This window comes from Notothenia coriiceps, unplaced genomic scaffold (assembly GCF_000735185.1).
Source record: "Notothenia coriiceps isolate Sejong01 unplaced genomic scaffold, NC01 NC01_scaffold00026100, whole genome shotgun sequence".
Classification (NCBI taxonomy): domain Eukaryota; kingdom Metazoa; phylum Chordata; class Actinopteri; order Perciformes; family Nototheniidae; genus Notothenia; species Notothenia coriiceps.
Genome location: NW_011358801.1, coordinates 303500 through 326690, shown reverse-complemented (window position 1 = coordinate 326690; position 23191 = coordinate 303500). Strand labels below are relative to the sequence as shown.

The window sequence follows — 23191 nt, the reverse complement described above, 5'->3', positions numbered from 1 at the left end:
TTGCTTTTACAATAAAATAAACATTGAATGTGTTTAATTGAATAGTAAAGGGGTTTAACGTTAGTGGCCGGTTGTGTGTGAGAGAGAATAAATAAGACAGCCCAATATTTTAAATTTGTTTTATTCTTTTCCCCCGCATATTTAGCATATTTCGCAACTTTCCGCATATTTCCTAACTTCCCGCAATTTCAACGCATAAAATCACATAAAACCCCGCATGTTTAATCGCATAATCAAGGAATTTAGCCCGCGTTTTTCTGGAGGGTCTAATAAATGGTTCTTAATGATTAATAAAGTGTTTACTACCTAATTCATAACTCTTTATGAATCATTTATAAGGGTAGTCTTATTGTAAAGTGGTACCAGCTGTTCCTTCTGTTTTTAGGCAGTATAAGTACACACAGTGATGAATATGATGGAAAAGGCCATAAAGGTTGACCAAAAGAAGATATAAGTCGGTCTCTTGTGTCTGCGCTTCAGCTTTCAGTCCTTTAAGGCAGATCCTTTGTCCATGATTGCTACCTTATCTTTTTGTTGTCTGTTTTTGCTACTCTGCCTATGCAACCAGCAGAATGCAAACCTGGCGCTGGATAGCCGGCCCTTTTGTCAAGCCGAATTCAATCAGATATGAGAAGAATGAAAAAAAGAGAGGCATATCAACGCACATGCAACCACTGTGTGTGCAGAGGAAATGTGTTTTCACTCCACGCACACACTGAGACGTCCTGTTGTGTCTTTAGATTCTGTTCCGCCTCTCAGGTAGCTAACCTATTGCAAGGTATACACATGTTGGGGGGAGACGCAGATATGAAAAACAGCAGCGTGACTTGACTATTATGATTAGTGGAACAGAGGTACAGGCTATACAAACGCAGATGACATTATTGCAATGTTAAAAAGCGCTGATGGAAAGACTCGTGCTGCTTTATTGATCGTGTATGAATGGCTTTGGATACCGGGGCATAATGTCATTAAGCTGGGATTGTATGGATGACAGAAATGCACGAGACGGAAATCGATGACGAGGAAAGCAACGTTGTTAGCAGAGAGGGGGATTCATAAAATACCCCTTGATGGATGTTTACGGCATGTTAGCAACATATGGTATTTGACTGGACTCCGCCGGTAGCCAAATCTAATTTCAAACTTAGATTACCCTCGTTTGTTGTTGGTTTCATCCCGACTGTGTGACTCATTTCCCCTTTTTCTCAAGGAGTGTATTAGGAACTACTTTGGTTTCTTCAGTGTCAGTGATTGGTAAAGAGTGTTGCATAACTTTGAGTCTTAAGATGTTTCACACGATGTGACTAATATTACTGTAGTGCAGTAAGTAGGGCTGCTCGATATATCGTTTCGTGGCGATAATCGCGTTATGCGCAATATTGACATCGCAGGACGTGCAATTATTATTTATTTTGTTTAGGACGTGCGGTATTAAGTAGGCAAATGAACTCAAACACGTCATGTTATAATTACTTTGCTGCTTGCTACAAAAGGAAAACTTGCGCGGCTCTCATGTCAGGGGTACTTGAGTGAGTGACATGCAGGCTCTGTCAGCAAACCACCAATCACAATCATTCTTGATCAGATCACAGCAGGATAACCGAGCTAGCTCAGATTGTTGCTCTGATAACTTAAGATCTAGAAGTCCGTGACTAAAATCCTTCATCCGGTTAAATATTGTTAAAAAAATACCAATTGTATAGCATTAAAGTTCAAGAAAGGATGGTTTACAGACAAATACCAATTGTATAGCATTAAAGTTCAGGAAAGGATGGTTTACAGACAAATACCAATTGTATAACATTAAAGTTCAGGAAAGGATGGTTTGCGGACAAAAAAAACTTGTATTTTTTCATATCGCAATATATCTCGCAGGGGAAGTAAATATCGCAATGTCAGTTTTTTCCAATATCGTGCAGCCCTAGCAGTAAGTTACATTCATCTAATTGAAAGTGTCAGAACGTCTATCCCTGGACAAGGTGCAGAGAAAACACACCTTACTATAAAGCAAGATTAGGTGATACTGACAATGAAGCTCCTTTCATTTTGTAGACCTTTTTAAGAACAGTAAATGATGAACTCTACTGCATGTAGATCCACATTGTGGTTTTCAAAGGGAAGATACTACCATGTGAATCAGACACCGAGCTGTATCTGATGTCCCAGGGTGCACCGGGTTTCCTCGGAAAGTCAGTTTTACATGAAATGCAAAGAGAAACTCTGGTCACGGACCTGTACTTCTGAACAGAGGCTGGGTAAACACAAGCCTTGATCTACGCCTGGAGGTCATTTGGCTGAAATGTAAGAATGCAGAAAGCTGGGATCGATAACCAAGACCACTCAAAGTGTCCCACGGCGCCCCTTTAGATCTCAGTGTTAGAAAAGACCCTCAAACCTGAACTTCTTTCTGTTTTTCTTTTGTGTAGTATTGACGGATTTTGAACATTTGCATGTCTCTATGCCTAATGGTTACATTTGGTTAGGGAAAAAGGAATCGCTCTTCTACACAGGAGGTGTAATGAATTGTTTGAATAGCTATTGTCACCATGCATACTGACTCAATGTAGACACCCATAAACACCTGTGACAATGTTTTCTCAGTCAGCCTTTTTTAGTTTCCTAAATTTCCTCTTTTTTTGTTGGTTTAATTTAAGACTCTTTTCTTTTGGACTTAATCCAGAAGCTTGGAATCCCTCAGGGGTCGTGGTAGTAGATCTAAAAGCTTAAGTGTCTCTTCCTCTCAGACACGGAGCAGAAGGTAAGACAGTCCTCAGATCTTACAGAAACATACACTCTCACATGCTCAAACTGTGCAGGGACATGCGAACACGCAGTAAGAGCAATGATCAATAATCATTTTAGTACAATGGCTCCATATTGAGCGTTGATGGAGACAGTCTTTGAAGATATTGGCAGAACATTTCCTCTGACGAGCAGCAGGCATAGCAGAATGCATGTTTCTGTTTAAATCGCAAGTCTGGTTTTTATGAACTATTCTAAATTCTCTTATTTGATTGTATGTTTATATATAACAGACAAATGAACCAAATGTCTACCCTGGGCCTTGAGTGGCCCTTTTGAGTCAGTTGATATGAGAGAAATGAATGGATGGCCTTGAAAATAATAAATTTTTGCTATCTTTGTTTACACGTTTTGATAAGATTATTCTTAGTAAAACCCTCTGCTATACAGATTAGTGTGTGCATGTGTCCTTCAGTTTTCTAAACACAGCCTTGTCCTTTTAATTTGACGTCCAGGTTAGTGGTGAAGTGTGTTGTTCAGACCCAGCAGCAGTTGCATTTGGTATGACTGCAGGCTCTAATGAACGCTGCATTAGTGTGACTTAATCAGTCACAGCTGTTAGCAGGACATGTCATCTCAGGCTGTGAACAATCTGAATTTACAGGAGGTGTCAAATCATCTGTTCCACTTTTTTGTATCATGTGTACTGAGCCCTTGTGAGAAAAGGCAGTTGTATCACGCTCAAAAACCGAGAAGATGATATGGTGTTATTCATCATGTGCAGGAAAGTGTAAAAGCCAGACACACGACTGTCCCTCTACAGTTGAGATGTTTGGAGAGTTTTCTGTAAGACGTTGTGGATTTTCAGCGCTTTGAAAATGCAGCCATTCTCGCTCTCTTCCTAAATAGCGATCACAGGTTCCAGATATTGAAGTGTGTGAAGTTTATCAAGCACTCAGGCTCGCTGCAAAATGAAACGCAGCAAATAAATAATGCTCATTAGAGTACTTACTATATGAAGATAGGTGAGACTCGGTGTGTGTAAATCTAACTGTGAGAGGATATTTTAGCAAAGGGGAACTTGGTTCAGACCATCTGAAAAATAAAAATCTACACTTTGTTGTTCACCAAAAATCACAACTAATCTGAAAAGAATCAGTATAGAAAGTGATCTAAGAGTATTAGATATATTGTACCAAAGCTAATTAGACAGGGCTTCCAATAGTATATCCAATCACCTCAGTATTACTAAATTTTTATTATAATGGGTATAAAAGTAATATAAGGAAAATAGTTCAAACTTGTTTTTGGCATGTTAATAGTTAAACATATTCTTGTTCCCTCTCCACTGAATGAAATGCTCATGTGACATTAAGACTATTTTTAAACGTGTTTGTGCAGAAAGCTCAGTAGAGATTTTGCTTACTTGCCAAAAATCGTTTTTGAGTTCCCTTTTCCATCTTTTTCTTCAGTTCTAGTGAATAGTGTTTGCGACACTAGATGTTCCATTGTGTTAATTCATAGTAATTAGCATAATCTAAATTAAGCATTTAGCTTGTTGTGTGACATTTTATCCGTCAAAAAAATCCAGTTTATGGACGATTCTGTCTGTGCAGATTTGTCCTTTTAAGAATAATGAAATGAAACAAAGTAATAAACACAGATGTAGACACAACAAATAAACAATCACAGCATTTAAAGCCACTGCTAATTTACAATGCCGTCCCGATAAGGCCCTTTTGTTAATACTGCCATATCAGTATTGAGTATTGCCTCCTTACACACATGCACACACTCTTACACACACTCAATCACAGCCAGGGTCAGAGATCAGTAGGCTCCGATGTGTGTGTGTGTGTATGTGTGTGTGTGTGTTCTTCCACACATCCGCTCGTGCATTTGTTATGAGGTTTGGAGGCTCAGATGTAAACCCACCTCATGTTAGCCCCTGCAGTCAAACAACAGCAGGGGCTAAAGGATCCCCACTCTGACCACTCAAAGGCCTGCAGGAAACACACACACACACACACACACACACACACACACACACACACACACACACACACACACACACACACACACACACACACACACACACACACACACACCACAATGGCTGGTCAGAAAATCCTGCAGGAAACTGCACTGGGGAATTCCTGCTCGACCAGGGCGGATTATTTTCCCCCCTTACTTCCTGTTCCTCTGTTTCCCCCAATCTTCCCTCTGCCCCCCCCCTTCTCTGTTTCTGCACCCTCTCATCTTCCTCCTGAGGCTATTGTGTTACCTTTAAAATGCATCTTACATCAAATTAAAAGGCAATTATTGTTTTGTCTTGCATCATCGTTACACACAATTTATTTCTTACATAACAATTCAATTGAATTTCTTGTCAATGAAGATTAAGATGTGGAAAAACACCACAAGCATCCACACACTGTGCGGTCAAAAGCTAGTTTTATTTAAAGGTGGGGTAGGTACGTTTGAGAAACCGGCTCGAGATACACTTGTTGTTATATTCCATGGAATACTCTTAACATCCAGATAGCAATGAATATCTGAAGTGCTTTGACAAAAAATACATTAAAAAATGTCATCTGTGGAAGCCGTGCCGCTGTGAAAAGCACGACCAATCATCTGAGCCGGCTAAAGTAACTGGACGGCCTACCTGCCTGTCAGCCTTCCATCTGTGCACAAACTTATCTCGTGCCCTCATTGGTCATGTGCGCGTGCGTGTGTGTTGGAGGAGGGGCTCTGTAAGGAAGTGGCAGATTTTCTCCGGCTGTGTATTTTCAAATTCTAGCGCACTCGAGCCGGTTTCTCCAAAATGACCTACCCCACCTTTAATGTGGTGACCAAACAATTTATTGAGTAATTCATTGTTTTTTTCATTTATTATTTTCCAAACAACTTGCCAAGAAAAAAATGCCAAATGTTCTCTGGTTTCAGCTTCTCAAACGTGAGGATTTGCTTTTATTTTTATTCTATTTCAGTACCAGATTAATTATTCATGTTACAATTAAGCTCAGAAATTCATAAGCACAAGTAATAGCTTTGTTCATTTCAAAATAAAATGAAAAACAAATCAATTCTATAATCAGAATTTTAGAAGTGCCTCTTAATTTTTTCAATTAAGAGGCGCTTCTAAAATTCTGATTATAGTATAGAATTGATTTGTTTTTCATTTTCCTTTTATCTTTCCTCGATGGTAATACAAATAATTGAACAGCTGAATTACTACTTTCCACAGGTGAACCTTTTGAAGTTACCTAAACTTGAATTACCATGGGTTCATTTTATTATCATTTTGTCTAAATTACATATAGTTGCAGCTTCAATTTCAAGCATTTGACAAAAAAAAACAAGCTTAAATGGAGTACCTATGTGTGCCAAGAGAAGAAAGAAATATCCACTCCAGAGATCTTTCAGGAAAGTGTTTGTCTCAGTTCGGGACCACATGAGCAGCGTTGGACAGAGACGGAGAGGATACCAGCCCACCGTTTTAATTCTCATTGCTCGGTAGTTTCTTGATAAATAGACATGGCCCTCGTTCTGTGCCACCACTCATATTTACCCCACGCAGTCTGAAAGAGCCCTCGGACATGTCAAATGATGGGGCTGCTAACGGTCACTCGCAGAGAAAGAGGGGAGAGGACACGCTGAAAGGCTTTGTCTCCGCCTGTGTAATCAATTGACCTGATTGATAAGGGTGTGTCAGGGTTACATTGTGTGTGTGTTATGTTTCCCACGCCCGGTGCTTTGGTGTGTGTGTGTGTGTGTGTGTGTGTGTGTGTGTGTGTGTGTGTGTGTGTGTGTGTGTGTGTGTGTGTGTGTGTGTGTGTGTGTGTGTGTGTGTGTGTGTGTGTGCCGACCCTCCGTGCTCAACCTCTGTCCATCAACACCTTCCTCAAGAATGTAGATGAAAAACAACAAGGGAATCCCAAAGACTTTACCTCTCGCACTCTCCTTTTCTCCGGTATCATCTCTCCTATTCGTTGCTGTTTAAGTTAACCGCCTCATTTTGCACACGTCTCTCCTGGTTACCTGCTGTCTCAAGCTAATTTGCATGGTAGGCACTTTTGTTTAAAGTAGTGCCGAAAGTTTTAGAGGCAGCTCCAGAGGAAATTAAACGACAAATTTGATAATCGTGTAACTAATTTATTGTGCAAAAAAGGAAATCATTTGTTAGCTTTGGGCCTCTTAGAATGACTTGTTCTGCTCATAGTAATGCACAACTTCAGAAAATAGAAATAAAAGAAGCTAAATCCAGTCGCAACGCTCCTTAAAAATCAAATAACCAAAAAGCAAGAAATATTACAAATTATTACATGGTTTAGTTGAATACTCTATTCTGATTGGTCAATTCAGAACACGTGACACGTTGTTAATCCAGAACAGACAGACCGCTGTTAAGGACGCTCACATCTGCACAAAGAAGTCCGGTCGATTTAACTGTATACAGTTGGGACAAGAAAACAGTGGAGAAGTAACGGGGCAGAAACCAGACATAGACATCAAACGGCGACACATATTCAGTGTGCAGTTCCTTTGGCATTAGGGCAGGGATATCTTGATACTTTCCAAGGTTCGACATAATGAATTGTGCTACTTTTAAAGCAAGCAGCGATGTTTTCAAATCTGTAATCAAAAAGCTCCTCAAAAACGCTATCGAAGCAGTTCCTGCCGTTGCTACGTTAGTTCAAACAGTAACAACGGACTATTTTTCTTAGCGGATGCATGTCAATTTAAATCAATACAACTATTTTTTAAACAATAAAATCGTTTTCTAAATCCATAAAAGCATTTAAATGAATATTGAGTCATAACGTTACTTTGTTGAGAATGTGGCCATGTAATAAGCGGGATAATGTGCAGCGACTTGGTCATTATGGGGAAAAGAACACCGACAGGTTGATCAGGAGCCCGACGCGAAGCGGAGGGATCTAGATCGGCATGAATGTATGTACTTACTTACTACTCCGTTATTACACCCGCATTATATCTCTATTACACCTCTATTATATCATTATCACACCCGTATTACACCTTTACTACTCCGTTATTACACCCACATATATTAAACCCACATACTCCTTTATTACACCAACGTTACACCTCTATTTTACCCATTTTAAACATTATTAAACCTGTACTCTATTACACACAACTTACACCTTTGTTGCACGCCTATAACACTGTTATTTGACCCTTTTCACATCAATATTACACCCGTATTTCACTGTAGTTACACTGTTATAACCCCCATTTTACACAATATTACACCCGTGTTACACATGGCCAGTCTATCAAATAACTGTATCCCCCCCAGGATACAAAGACATTTAACATTTATGCTGTAGTCCTGCTTATAGAACAGCAGCGTCTGTCCTTTGTTTTGAGTTTAGTCGAAGCATTGATTCAGGACACACAGAGTTGGTTGATGAATGAGTCTCAGATGTTCACAAAACAGTAAGAGCTTAAATTCCTTCATAGGAGGAAAGTGAAAGATTGCTTTAGATATCTGAAATTCCTCACTGTACCATTCTTCAGATTCCCTCTCAGCACTGCAGGAGCAGTTGCTGTCAGCATTCCTCTGATTGTCCATTTGTGTGAATCTGCATGCTTGTGTGCATCGTAGGAATATCTGGCCATGCACAGGGCTGATAATGCCTGACAGTTGCAGTCACTTGTGTTGGCTTGTTGTTTGTATTGGGACATTCCTCCCAACTCCTTGTCTTCCTCCTTTCTGTGTCAATCCTCCTCACACTCCTCACTCCCATGGTGTCTTTTCCCCTCTCACATAACATTTGTACGAATGCCTTGGAAGCCACAGAGCTTATGAAAACTTTTGCCTCCCATTCATTATCCCCTGTCTCACCAAAATGCCTTAAAGGTGAGACAGATTACATCTTAAAGCTTAACCTACTCACTCAGCGAGAACTACAGCATTCGGTCGTCACAATCTCAGCCAATATTATTTTACTCTGATCCATTTCATCCGTCCTTTTGCCCTCCATTCCGTAGCAGAGGTGGGAAAAGTACTCAGATCTTGTTCTCAAGTAAAAGTAGAAAAGTGTGGGAATACTCTGATAAGTAAAAGTCCTGAAATCAATATGTTACTCAAATAAAAGTAGAAACATATTATTATCAAAATATACTTAAAGTACCAAAAAGTACTCATTATGCAGAACGGCCCATTACATGTTTTGATTATAGTTATTGATGCAGGTGTAACTAAAGCCTAATTTAAGGGTTGATTATACATCACACCATTAAACTAAATCTGCAAAGTAACTAAAGGTATTACATAAATGTAGTGGAGTTAACGATACCTCTGAATTGTAGTGGGGTAGAAGTACAAAGTAGCAAAGAATTAATATACTCAAGTAAAATGAGTCCCTCAAAATTGTACTTAAATACGGTACTTGAGTAAATCTACTTGGTTACTTTAAACCACTGTTCCTTAGTTAAGGGCAGTGTGCATTTAGCAGCACCTCGCTCTGTTACCCTCTCTTCCATGTCACGATGATGTGATGTCTTGACTCAGGCGTCCCTCGGCCAGTTGAAACCCCAGAACTCCGTGTGAACCTGCTGAAAGGGAGGTGGCGTCCGGCCTGGGTAAACACGGTGTGAAGGGGAGCCAGGGACACAGCCTGCTGGTCCTCAATGTGGAGGAAATATGTCCAATAACTGGTCCTGTGGGGAGCGAGGCTAACCCTTACACAGGCTCGCTGGGAGCAGGTACCGCAGTGAAGTCGGATCACAGCTGCTCTCAGGGACGTATAGGTAACAGACACGATTTGGACCCGGGTCTTGCAAACAGGAACTCATTTTCCATGGGGCTGTATCCCCGATGCGAGGCAGCAAAGTTGAATTCACCTCTAAGTCTACATAATGAGTAGATTTGCTTTTAAAATTAAATGTAAAAATCAACCATAACATTTCTGCAATAACCTACAAGGAAGTGATTTAGGATTAAGTGTTTTTATTTAACGAATGGCCGTTTTAAAATGACATGTTAAACTGAGAGCAAATTGACCCCGACTCGACAAGGGAGACATTTGAGCTTCACATGGACATGCACGGCTACTTATGTATCCGCCCTTCGCCCTGTACATCCACCCCTCTGAAGAGGTATGGATGTCGCCCTTCATGCTTTTTACCTCATTGACTCTCAGTTCCCCCCTTCACATCTGACTCTTGGAGGTTTAAGCAAAGTCCAGGCCAGCAGCAGGGGTTCATGGGAGGAAAAAAGAAATCACACACAGAGAGAACACTGTACTCCGCACAGAGCTGGAGGTGTTAGCGGTAGTTGTGTCTATGCAGGGTTTAACATAGCTAGACGTGGGTCAAATATTAGGAAGTAACTCTTATTTTGTTACTTAGTTGGTATAACAAAGTTACGTTTATTTAATTGACTTTCTGAGACGTCCTTGGGTTCATAGGCACTGTGTGGTAACCTCCACCCACATAGCACCTGCCGGATCAAACCACATGTTGAAGCGAATGTTTACTAAAAACAATTTATCTGCTGAGATAGCTCATGCAAGGAAGTCTGTCCCACACACACCGTATCCAAACAAATTAAAGAGCCAGAAGACCGTAGTTGCGTTTCTTTCCGTTTGTTGTAAATCGCAGTACAGTCATTTTGTTACATGTTGCTCTTGTAATAGCAAACCAAAAATAAAGATTGTTTTGCAATTCAACAGGAAAGAAGTCCTCCCCCCTCTTGGTGACAAACAAAACTAGTGATAAACAGGAATGCAGGTGATTTCAATTACCCTGTGACACGCACACACACACACACACACACACACACACACACACACACACACACACACACACACACACACACACACACACACACACACACACACACACACACACACACACACATAAATGTACATACATACACACACCTCCACATAGCACACACACCTCCACACAGCACACACACACAATAACTAAAAGTGACAAGACATTCCTGGCCCTTACACCATATATCAATAAAAACAGGAATATAAAATCAAAGCAGTGTTTATTTTTGTGAATAAGTGAATAATAAAAACCCAGTTTAAGAATCATAAAACTGAAGTCACATTGTGTATTAGACCAAAATAATCGCAATAGCATTGAAAAAAATACCTAATTCATTTATTTCTTTACAGATTGAGCTCGTCATTTTTACGTCACGATTAACAAAGCATCATTTGATAGTTGGAGAGGATGTTCCTTTTATTTCCTGAGACTGCTACCAGGCGATGATATTAAATATACTGAAGTCATCCTCTCTCCCCACGCTGGCCAACCTTCCTCTTTGTGTTTTCAGGAAATAAAACCCTTTTGAACTCGTTGTGGTTCAGCCCGTGGCCACTTGCTCCACGTCCCACCCCAGTGCCACCTCACAACCTCCGGGAGGCGGTTAATGCTTTAATTGGCACTTAATTAGTTAATTGACCCCAGCGTTGTTGGGGTGGAGGCGTGACGGGGGTAGATGGGGGCTCAGGGGCACAGGTGAGGGTGGAGAGGATTGGCCCAAGGTGTTCCTGTGTCACATCACCAGCGGAGGTACCCATCAGCCCCTTTGAACCGGGACACAAACACTGGAAACACTTTCATCGGGCCGATGTGTCATCACAGCCGGGTCCCATGTATATGCATGGGACTGTCTGAAAATATACAAAGTCCAATTTGCCCAGGAAAGGCCAACCTCAGGATAATGAATCACATGTGATGTGTATCTGATATGCAGCCTGAGTCATCACCAGATGTTTCAACAGGATTACTTCCAGTTTCTGGAGGAGAGCAGTGGATTTTCAAAGAGAAACCAACAAGAAAGACAAAGAAAAGAAACAAACATTTGCCGCCCGCCACCATGACTAAAACATAAGAGTTTGTAAAAATTCTGTAGGGGAACGCTCTCGTAGCCTCTGGAAGGCAGACCAAAGTGTTTCTTGTGTCTATAATTGGGGGTACGCATGCGAAATGAGAGGAGTTTTGAGGTAAAGTACAGAGGAGGAAGTAACTCGGGCACCAGGCCTTCAGATAAAAGCTTACAGGTGGAACCACGCACAGTTCTACACGTGTAAGCAAGCTGTGCTGCTTGTTTGTTCTGGTGTCTGTTTGTATGTGGAAAATGCAGCTCCCAGCACATAATGTGTTTGCTCAGTGGAATCATAGCATGTACTCTGGATAACATTCCCTGTCTCTTTCACTCGGCCAAAACACATATGAACCTGTGTTATTTCTTTTGTGCAAACCTCAAGACACGGACACAAACAGAGAAACACACGTATGATGAGTGACTTGTTGTTTCTCATCTCTAGGTCGCTCACACAACATTTCTTGAGTACAAACTTCCCTGTTTGCTTGTTTATCAGAAATCAATATACGTTTTCGGAGACTTCTGGGGGGCTTCATCTGTGTGTGGGATCCCTGTGTGTTTGCACCCATGTGTGTGCATCAGAGAGGGAGGCCCAGCAGGCAGTGTTGTTGTAGGTGAGGGTGAGGAGCCCCCTGATGGGCAGCTGTGGTAGAGAGGCCAGCTTTGATCAAAGGCTCAAGAAGAGGAGGGGGGTGGGGGAGGAGAGCAGCAGGCCGGCCTGAAGAGAGGAAGGTGAAGCAGGGGGACCAAGGATGGCGGTGTCCTTAAACCCATGGTGGGACCCTCCCAAATACTATGGAGAAACACCTGCTTCCACCATAGTGGAATAAACTCCTCTGGCAGTGCTGGAATTATTTAGACTTATAACATGCTGTGCAACATTTAGCTTATATTTCATCTGCATTGCTCACACATTGGATACTCTTGCAATATTTTATTCTACTCGGTTTCTTCTTGCACTATTGTATTGTTTTTCTACATTTGTTTTATTCTTTTATGTCTTGTATAGATTATGTTGCACTGTTGGAGGAACTTAGGACTTAAGGATTGTCATTGCCATATCTACACTGTAGCTACTGTGCTTATGACAATAAAGCCTTTGAATCCTTTGAATATTCTACGCTACAAAATAGTTGCAAAAGTCTACTAAAAGTGAATTATTTTCTTTTCCATTTGGAGCACCATTGAGCTAAATCTGAATCCATTTCTGCATTACATTTCCTGAGATGAAAATGGGATGCATGCTGCGTAGCTTGCCAAATAATTGAATAATGTATTTATTCAATGGGCTCTGGGCAAGGTATTGATTGTCGACAGATTGAGTTACGCAGGGAATCTGTGGGAAGTCTCACAAAAGGAGACGACCTAACCAAGGGCATGTGTGCAAGAGCCGTGTGGCCAGACAATTTATTCAGACGGAATTCGTGTCGCTTAGGTCATCCTGACTTCACTTTGCCTTGAGGGAGAAGCGTTTAATTTAGACCCTTGGTTCTCTTAAATCAGACGCTTTAGTTCTGACCTCATTTGCTTCTCTGGGCTTCCTGATTATATTAAACTGAAGAGTGAATTATTTATGTTCATTTTTTCTAATTTGTCAAAAATGTTTTTAAAAAAAACGATGTTTTGCTAGTACAAACTTCCAGGAAATTAAAGGAGACACTGCCTTAACCCTGCTGTGAATTTGAATATTTCATTGTAATGAATATCGGCCTGCATAAATGGTGGGATTTATAACCTATTTCGCCACAATGTGGACATTCTGCCAAGCTCAGGAGCTGAGAAATTATATTTAAAAGGAAAATAAACTCATAAAAGTATTCTTTGAAACACAAGGCAATGTTGAAACAAGCCAGAGTTCTCTGCCAAGCGCAACTGCAAACATCCTCCCAAACCCAGGCTTCATTAGGCCTGACGCGCTCTGGGAAAATGTAATTTGACAGATTAAATTAAAACCACTTCGACAGGCGCAGCTGCACTGTCATCGAGCCCATTCTGTAAGAAAACATTTTTAGTTCTGTCAAAAATAAATACAAAAATAAATATTAATTCCAACAATAATGAGAAATAATGAATAGGAAAATATAACAATTTTTTTTTTATTGGAATTATAATTAAAACAACATACAATAATAATAGCTTACATATTTGCATTATTATATTTAGTCCCTACTATGTGCAACCATATGTAGTTTATTAACACCAATTAATTGATTGTATATAAATCAGCAGTCTGCTTCATGAATCGACCATTTAGATCTGGATATGATTATTCAATTAATTACCTCACGCTATTTATGCTAATGAAATTGATATCATAATTTTTTTTAAGAATGATGTAATGGGTGATGTTATCTGGTGGCCCAGGAGTTGGTGTATGAACCACAGCACACAGTCAGCATCAGGGTGTGGAAATGGAGAACATGCAGCTCTCAGGCGCTCGGTGCAATGATGGAGACTTATTTTCTTAACCCCTTCATTCACCTGCATAATGTTGTTTTTTTGTCTTACAATGAATGGAGATTAGATGGGGATAAAGACGGATTAGGGCAGAATAAAAAAAAAAGAATGAAATCCGGCCTCTGCTAGACTATGACAAATGGGTGTTAAATAGTCAGATGAGCTTTTCTTGTTGGCGGGAGAAGTAGTGAATGCTAGAGGGAAGTTATGACAAATGAGTTCAGGGGGGGGCTGGTGCACTTACATATTCAAGGGAAGTTTAGGGCTTAATAATTAACACTTAAATAATCCCCTATCTGAGCCGGTCTAACTACAGCTCACAGCCATTGCTCTAATACAATAATGACATGAGAGGTGACTAAATTAAAGTCTGGTTAATGACTGGTACGTCCTGCGTCAGAGTTTTATTGGATAAAGATATATATTTTCCTACTTATGTATATATTTACTGCTTGTGTTTTTTCTATTTTATTTTTAACCCGTGTCAGGCCTTACTTTCCCCACATTTTGGATACATACATTAAATATGATCTAATCTAATTCAATCTAAACTAATCTAGAATTTCCAGGAAGAGCATTAAACAGAGGTTTAATTGCCATCACATACCCTCGTTAGAGCCAAGGAAGAAGTCTGTTTTCATTCATATAAACGAAAACAGCTAATTTTGATTTTTGATATTTCATAAAATTACAATGTTTAAAATAGTGCGTGCCTAAGTGCCTTGTTAGGATGCCGGCTACATTTCCAGTCTTCATTGATGTAAACACGGACATTGACTCCCGTTATAATTAGGGCTGTGTGGATCTCTCGGAGGGAGAAAGGCTGCGGTTCAGAGCGGGACCGGAGCCATATGCGCCGCTCGGCCAGCAGGATGCGCCTTGTGGGGTACACTAAAAAAGAAAAACAACAATTAGACATGAATGTGTGTGTCCAAACAAACGAATCAAAGGCCCGTTGTGTTTGTGGGAAGATGACTGGTGGAGAGATGTCCCCCCTCCTCCTCTCTTTCTCTCCGGGCTGACCCCTCTTTGAGTCCTGCGGTGCGAGGCCGAGACTCACAGATGGGCTGCAGTCTCTCTCTCTGTCGCTGCTCTCTCTTTCATTATCTGCCTTTTACTCCCACTTCAATTCATGTGAATTCAGTTCACTTTAATTCAACTCAATGCCTCACTCCTATTCATTTGCTGCTTTAAATGCTGGTGGAAAATGAAAAAAGGTGAATGAGACATATCTGTTTGTCTTTAGAGTAAAACAGAAAGCGTAGAAAACAAGTTGAAAACAGCATCTTTCTGTCGGCCTCTCTTCCACAACAAACAAACAGCAGTCAGTCGGTCCACGCCTGTCCCAGACGAACACAAATAAATTGTTGTTATGGTTTTTCCTGCAGACACGTGAGGATGTGGTTGCGCTCCATCAAGTATAATGACAGGACCAAAACAGTCCCATGCTTAGGTCATAATGTCCAAAAACAATATGACGAGTGATGATATACTTAAGAAACCAGCAATGCAAATGCAATAGTAAAAAAGTAGAAGAAATACTTTAATAGAATTCAGTTTACACTCTGTTACTATGCAGTACAGATACACACATGCACAAACAGGACAGATACACATTATTCCCAAAATGCACACACAGATGCTTTTTATGGAGAGCTACCATGTTTGTTCGCCCGGGAGCAGTTCATAACAACGTTGAACATAAAATGTAATGGACGAAATATCACGTTTTAGACCCTGTTTAACATCCGACATGTGTTTTTATTGAATACTAACTTACATGTTTTGTGATTCCTATTTTTTATTCAATGTTGGCCTACCTTTCAAGTAGTTTCACTTTAAGCTCCTAACTCTGGATACAATATCCCGTGTAAGACCATATTTAATATCCCACATGTGTTTTTATTGAATACTAATCTCTATTTTTGTTTAAATGGATGTTTGCTCATGTTTTTAAGTAGTTTCCCTTTGAAATAAGCTTCTAAATCTGAACACAATGGCTGATTTGGAGTTATTTCCAATGCATGTTGTTCCCAAACCTTTGCTTTAAGAGTGTGTGCAGCTTGTGTGGGCCTGCAGCATCAGAAACCGTCCCAACACCAAACTGAGAGGCACAGAACCCGGGGCTGAGGCTCAGACAACCTCCCAAGCTGCTGGGAGATGATATAAACCTCCAGAAGTGCAGGGAGTGTGAATAGACCGCGGGACCCACAAAGCTCTGCAGCCTACGGGGGCCTCCGGTGTTTGCAAGCCTCCGGTGGCGGAGACGGGACGGTGCACGGGGCTATAGGGGGGCCGGCTCCCACTGCATTAGGCAGTAATAGGTTTGGGATGACTTAAACTATTTGTTGACTGGGACAATAAATCTGTTGTGTGTTTCTTGGCATGCTGAGGGGAGGATTACAAGTTGTCACACAAAGGAATGCAAATTGCAAGCCAAACTCGGCGAGAGGCCTGTGGAGTAGCCCGCTATTTAGAGCATTTGTGCCGATCTGTGCTTCTCTCTCTCACTATTTTATGTTTCTCTATTAGTCCTAATAACTGTGAAGGGCCTGAGAGTAGCCACTGTATTCATCCCAAATCAATGGCTTTCCCGCACCGGGCCCTATAGACCCCCGCATTTGCATTCTATCGAGTGAGATGACCAGCAGGACAATTGGCGTTAAGTCTCTTTCAGGCGGCCAAATGGAAAAATCTTGAGTCCTAAATGGCATTTTCTCTCGGCCCCTTTTACTAAAATCCACTCTCCATATTATGATTATTTTCTGCACTGAGTTTCTCACTGGTTGAAACATGAAGGGGCCAAAGGTGAGATTCAATTAATCACACCCAGGCTGTATTTTTTTTAAATGTATTTCTATATGCAATTTTTGTATTATCCTTACCGGTTACCAGAGGTGGAAGACATACTCAGATCTTAAGTAAAAGTACAGTGTAGAAATACTCTGTTAAAAGTACAATTCCTGCATTGCATAGTATTAGCATCAAAATAAACTTGAAGTAGCCTACTAAAAGTAAAAGTACTCATTATGCAGATTGGCCTTATTTCAGAATCATATATTTTCTATATTATAATCATTAATGCACTAAAGTGTTATCAAAGCTGGTAAAAGTTGAGGTAATTTTTATTCATTTATATAGTGCTAGGTAGCTTGTGGATTTACTCCAGGTGTAACTAAAGTCTTATTTAAGTGTTGATTATATTTCACATTATTAATCCAAGTCTGAAAAGTAACCAAAGGTATAAAATAAATATAGTGGAGTAAAAGTTACTTTTATCAACCTCTGAATTGTAGTGGGGTAGAAGTACGCAGGAGCAAAAAAATGGTAAATGCTAAAGTAAACTATCTCAAAATGGTATACTTAAGTACAGTATACTTGAGTAAATGTACTTAGTTACATTACACCACTGCCTGTTACTCACCCCTGTAGGTTTTTTATTAGCCTTTTTACATTTTGTTTAAGGTCATTTTGTCACGTTTTGTTTGATCTTTTAATTACAATTATGTAAAGGTCTTTTTTTGTCGTTGTTTCTTTCACACCCTTTACTGATTTAAACGGAAGCTGTGTGCTGATCTCCTCTCTATCTTCATGCATATCTCCCCCTGGCGGCTGACAGGTGAACTACAGGCACAGCAGCCTCCTGAATTAGAGCCTATCGGTATAGGCTACCAGCAGGTAAAGCTCTTGTAAATGAACAGTAGCCGGATCACAACACAACACCGGACCTTAGGCCTGCTTCGTCTCCGTGCTCGAATCGGACAGTGTGCGCCAGCTTCCTGTCAGGCTGCAGATGCACGAGCTGGATCAAACCGCAGGACACGGATCAGTTCGCAGATAGCGGAGGGATTCCTCTCACATCTCAGCAGTGGTCGGCCTGACCAACCGCGGCTCCAGTTTAGAGACATTACAGGCTGCACAGGCTGCCGCAGGATCGCGTTTCTCTGCAGCATCAAGCGATCTGCCGACGATAACTCCCATTAAAAGTCGTAATTAATCCGCCATAAAACGAACCTCCTTCTATTTGATTTACAAGGGCGTCACTTTGGGTTGTAAAGTAATGGTGACGTAAGATTTTAAAATTGTCTTCAACACTGTAAGGCAGTGTTATGGAAGGATGAATTAGAGTAGATAATTACCAGAATAAGGATAAAAACAACCTATGTCATGAAATATAAAAAGTTGCTAATGAATGATTTTTTTTGGACATTTTATAGGGGGATTTTTTTTCAGTTGACAATACACATTAATTATTTTTATATTTACATTGCATTATATCTTTCCTCATGGTGCAAATATACCTTTCCTAAAGCCCTTTTTATTGGTTAGTTAACATTTGTAGGTGCAAGCGTTTTTTAATTTTTTTATTACAGATTATTCTTCAACAAAGTAATAGGGACAATTCCATTTCAAAATGTGCAGGCATGTCTCCAGTGTAAAGGACACCTGTGTTTATTCACATGACTATTTACTTATCTATTGCTGTATTTCAGGCCTTTTGAACTATAAGCCACTGGAGTAACATAACACTAACTCATAAAGAGATGTATGGACGTTAATTTCTGCAAGAGTGACAGCCTAACTGTAGATTTAATAAATATTATTACAAATAATAAGCAGCGGATATATAGGATAAACTTTATCAGCTCATTCAATAATAATAATAATAGCCTGGAGGATTATTGTAGACTAATTTCAATTCAGCCTTTTGGCTCAAATATCTACATTTGCATACTGCAGATTGTTAAAAACAAACAGTAAGTCCAGACTCTTTAGAATAAATATTATTTTAAATATCTAAAAATCACATTTGTATTTGTCTAAGTGATGCAGCCTAATGCATATACAGCATGCGTGTTATTTCACGATGTGGTGAGGCCTCATTGCTGGGTTGTGCAGTTTGATCGGAACATTATTCAGTTCCAGGTTTTAATCTTGTAAAGCGAAGCTGCTTCAGAGGCCGATCACCTGACTCCTGTAATGAGCTCTGATGGTTGATTCATAACTGTGATTGCAGGAGTCAGTTTCATGTTTTCATTGAGCCGAGGGTTGTTTTAATTGGCGATCAGTGTGGAAAGTGCACACACATTATTAATACACACACTTCTTTCAAATGCGTAAACACCGCCACACAAAGAACCTACAATACTGAGAATTCATAATGCATCGGTTTGCCCAAGGTTACCTGTGTGTGTGCCCTCTCCCTCGCTCCTTTACAGTGCACAGCAGAGATAGTTTAATTAAAGAACAACATTATCTTAGGGCGCTGCACGCCTTGCACTGAAGAATGTTTTCAGTGCTGCGTCAGGAGAGAAAGAGCCACCTACACTCACCGCTGCCTACTCTCCTCAACTCTATATGGCCCACGCTCTCTCAATAGCTTTTAATGGTGCGATTGTAAAACATCTTGTCACATGAGGGGAGTTACAATGATGTTTTACAGCCCCCAGCTTTTAAAGATGAGTGATAATATTGCCCTCCGTAACTTTTAAAACGGGCTCAGTGTGTGCAAAGAGTTGCATAATGCCAAAGCCCATTATTTTTAAATGCACACTTCAAGACGGAGTATGTGTGTTCTGATGTATATCATAAAGTGAGTAGTTAAACACAAGGCCACAGATACGGACATGGATACATGCCACACACATGGGCCTCAACCGCCTCAACACACTTAGGGCTAGCAGACACACACTCTTTATATGTGGCTGACAGAAAGAGAGATATTATCCAGACTGAAAACATATTTGGAGGATCTTTGTGCAACAGAGAATACTGTAGTTTCTGTACAGACAGACAGACAAGGTCATGGGCTGTTTGGGGAAAGGGGGGAGGAAGAAATCAAGCTGCCCTCCTCTTTTTAAGAATCAAAAAAACACCAAATGCACTCACAATGGCTTGGCTTATTTAAAGAGAAAGTACCTGCAGATTTGTTTCTGTTTTCAGTTCGCAGCTTATTGCACCTTTTGTAAGTCTAGGTGTAGGTTGGATAAAAGCTGAATGAAACAAATTTAATAAAATGTTACCAGAACAAACACATTTGAATTCACTGGTGTACTTGTTTGCTTTTCATAAAGTATTAAAATGAGCACATTCTACCAGCCAAATACAAAGTGCTGAGACAGGAAACATTTCCAGTCCCCTGCCATCATGTGATAAGTTAACAAAAAAAAATAAAAAATCTTAATTGTACACAATATATTTAGTATTATTACTGTGTGGTTCCACTGAATCTCGGTTTTTAATTGAAAGTGTTCTACGCAGAGGTGGAAGAAGTACTTAAATCTTTTAATGAAGTAAAAGTTACAATGCTACATTTTATAAATATACTCTTTAAAAGTTAAGAGTAAACGTGTAAAGATGAACAAAATGAAAATACTTCGGTAAAGTAAAAATACATTTAATTTGTACTTAAGTATTGAGTAAATACTTCACTGCATTCAATCGCTGGTTCTACGTAGATTTCAGTATAGGCAGAGAAAAATTGAGTGGCCGTTAAAAATATTTAGGGACCTGCTACAGTGCAGGTAGAGGAAAACTGAAATGTCCTCCTACCCTGCTTTCCATTATTTACCCGTTTCATGGAGCCAGCCGAGAGGGCGGGCCGTTTAAACACTATTTTTCCCCCCCTAATCAACATGATCGTAACCCCTGCCGAACAAAGGCATGAATATCCATTTCCAAGGAAAAGGGTGAGTGCCCTCTCCATGCCCCCCTCACCCTCCTCGCCCCGCCGTGTACTGTACTCGTTGCCCTGGTAACCCCATGGCCAGAATGCAGATCAGGGGGACCAACGAAGCTGCCTCTCGTCTCGCCTCACAATTCACCCTGATGATGACTAACACTTTTGTTCATGGAGAGGGCAGGTGAGAGTTACAATACGCTTCAAATCACGGCCCACCCCAATCCCCCCTTTACTCTCCTTTCCCCCCCCCATCCATATCTTTTTTTACTTTCTTTTCATCCCTCTGAAACACTCTCTTTCCTTTACTCAGTTTTTTTGTAATAAATCAATTATTATTATTTTTTTTAAATGTCCCTTTTCCCTTTCTGGATCACGCTTCCTCTCGGGGACGACTCCCACAAAGCTCACTCACAGAGGTGGCGGTGGTTTGCGAGAGGTCAGTGTTATCTAAACAGACCCATTGGGCTATTTGCTATAGCACCCTCCATCAGGCAGGAAGCTCTGAGGAATCAGCCCATCACTTCAATCAGCCACGACGGCATACGATGAATTTATAATGGCCGGAGCAGGGCGAGGTATAAAATCAGAGAGAGGGAGAGGGGTTAGGGAGGACAAGAGGGCGAAAGATGGAGAGTAATGGAGAGGAAAGTCCGTGTCAATGACCACTATGTGCGGGAGTGGGTTGTTTGTTTGCGGTCTGAAACAAACAAGTGATTGTTGAAAGTGAGGAGATGAACTAAGACTGTGTTTGACAGTGAACTGTACAGTACACGTGTGTGTGTGTGTGTGTGTGTGTGTGTGTGTGTGTGTGTGTGTGTGTGTGTGTGTGTGTGTGTGTAACATCACATCCTGTACGTGCTCGCCTGTATACAATGTTTTTATTTATGTGTACAAATATACACCCGGCTTATTTTCGTGCATCTGCCTATACGGGTGTGTGCACATGTGTTTATCGGCCTTTGTGCAAAGAAACGTAGTAATCTTATCGCTGTTCTGAGGGTAAGTACATGTGACAGTAGATATATACAAACTCTTGATCGATATCTTGATAGTCAGATAATGACTCCTCAGCAGATATGGACAATTGCTTCAACATGTGTGTTTTCCTGGCTTGTGTGCAGCTATTGGCTGAGGGCCACCATCCACAGCTCACGGCCCAAAAAAGCTCAGCGCGGCCCAGTCTCGGGCTGAGTGACTGCAGCCGGCCCCCGACTCCCCCAGCACAGCCTCTGCCCTTTGACCACATTAACCAGGCGCAGTCCGACTCATCGCTCAGCCTCCTCTTATCACCTGGAATCAAACATTAAAAGAGGGAGGGAGCCAGAGTTACTCATAAAGTCAGAGAAATATGGGCGCCGGAGGGGGAGAGATAAAGCCAGTGGGAAGCAGAGAAGGGAATAAAAAGAAAAAGTAACTTGTGTTGAAGGCTGGACGGTAGAGGAGGATTGGTATGAAGGTGAAAGCAGGAAAAAAGTAGTTAGTCTGAAGCTTGTACCACGATATCACGCCATGTTGAGCTTCGTGACTCTCCATTTTTGTGTCTAAAACAAGCAGGGCGGAGTTCATCTGAAGGCAAACAGGCCGTTTTACGAGTACCATTCCGCAATTACCCGTTACCTTGACTGTCGTGGGTTTTAAGAGCGGCCTGGCCTTGGAGTTACCTGGATACACCTGGAGGAGAGGCGATAAAAAGTGAGAAGGGTATAAGAGAAACACAGGGTGGGGAAGGATCTCCCTCTCTGAGTCCGCCCCCCAAACTACATCTGTCTGCTCTGCTGGCGCCCACACACACCCTGCCTATCTGTCTGTCTGAATCTGTGTGTGCTCTAATAAAGCCAAGTTGTCTCAGCAGTCAGCTAAGCCTATATATGTTTCTCGGGCAGCTTCTCCTGCACACACACGCACGCACGCACGCACACACACACACACACATGGGTGCACACACTTGAAGATTTCAGGCAGGTGGTTTGCTGATAGTGATGGGTAGGAAAATATTTGATGTCCCCAGCTTGGCCGTTTAACATTCTCACCCTGTGCTCTGACCTTAAAGAGTGTGCATGCATGCATACCGTGTGTGTGTGTGTGTGTGTGTGTGTGTGTGTGTGTGTGTGTGTGTGTGTGTGTGTGTGTGTGTGTGTGTGTGTGTGTGTGTGTGTGTGTGCATCCCTGTGTGTTTGTTCACTTAGCTTTTAGCCCCAGTTAGCCGGTCAGACCCCCACATCCCTATTTAGACTCACATGCACACATACACAGCCCATTTGACCTCCACCTTCTCCCTGACCTCTAGGTGGAGGTCTCCATCCCTCGGGAGAGTGGGTCAGCGAGGCGAAAGTGTGTGTGTGTGTGTGACAGGATGGGGGACTGCTTGGCTGTCTGACTGAGAGCAAACACTGATGGTCAAACACACGGCCTCCTCCACCCCCTTC

At 41.2% G+C, this 23191-nt stretch overlaps 1 protein-coding gene across 1 annotated transcript in view; it reads left to right on the top strand.

Annotated features, from left to right (window-relative positions):
* Positions 1-22072, top strand: part of LOC104956571 (protein AF-10-like) — a 38181-nt gene extending 16109 nt beyond the window's left edge. The window contains exon 7 of the mRNA XM_010784071.1: positions 21887-22072. Within this exon, the coding sequence (XP_010782373.1) occupies positions 21887-22072 (186 nt within the window). The remainder of the gene's footprint in view (positions 1-21886) is intronic.
* The last annotated feature ends 1119 nt before the right edge of the window (positions 22073-23191 follow it).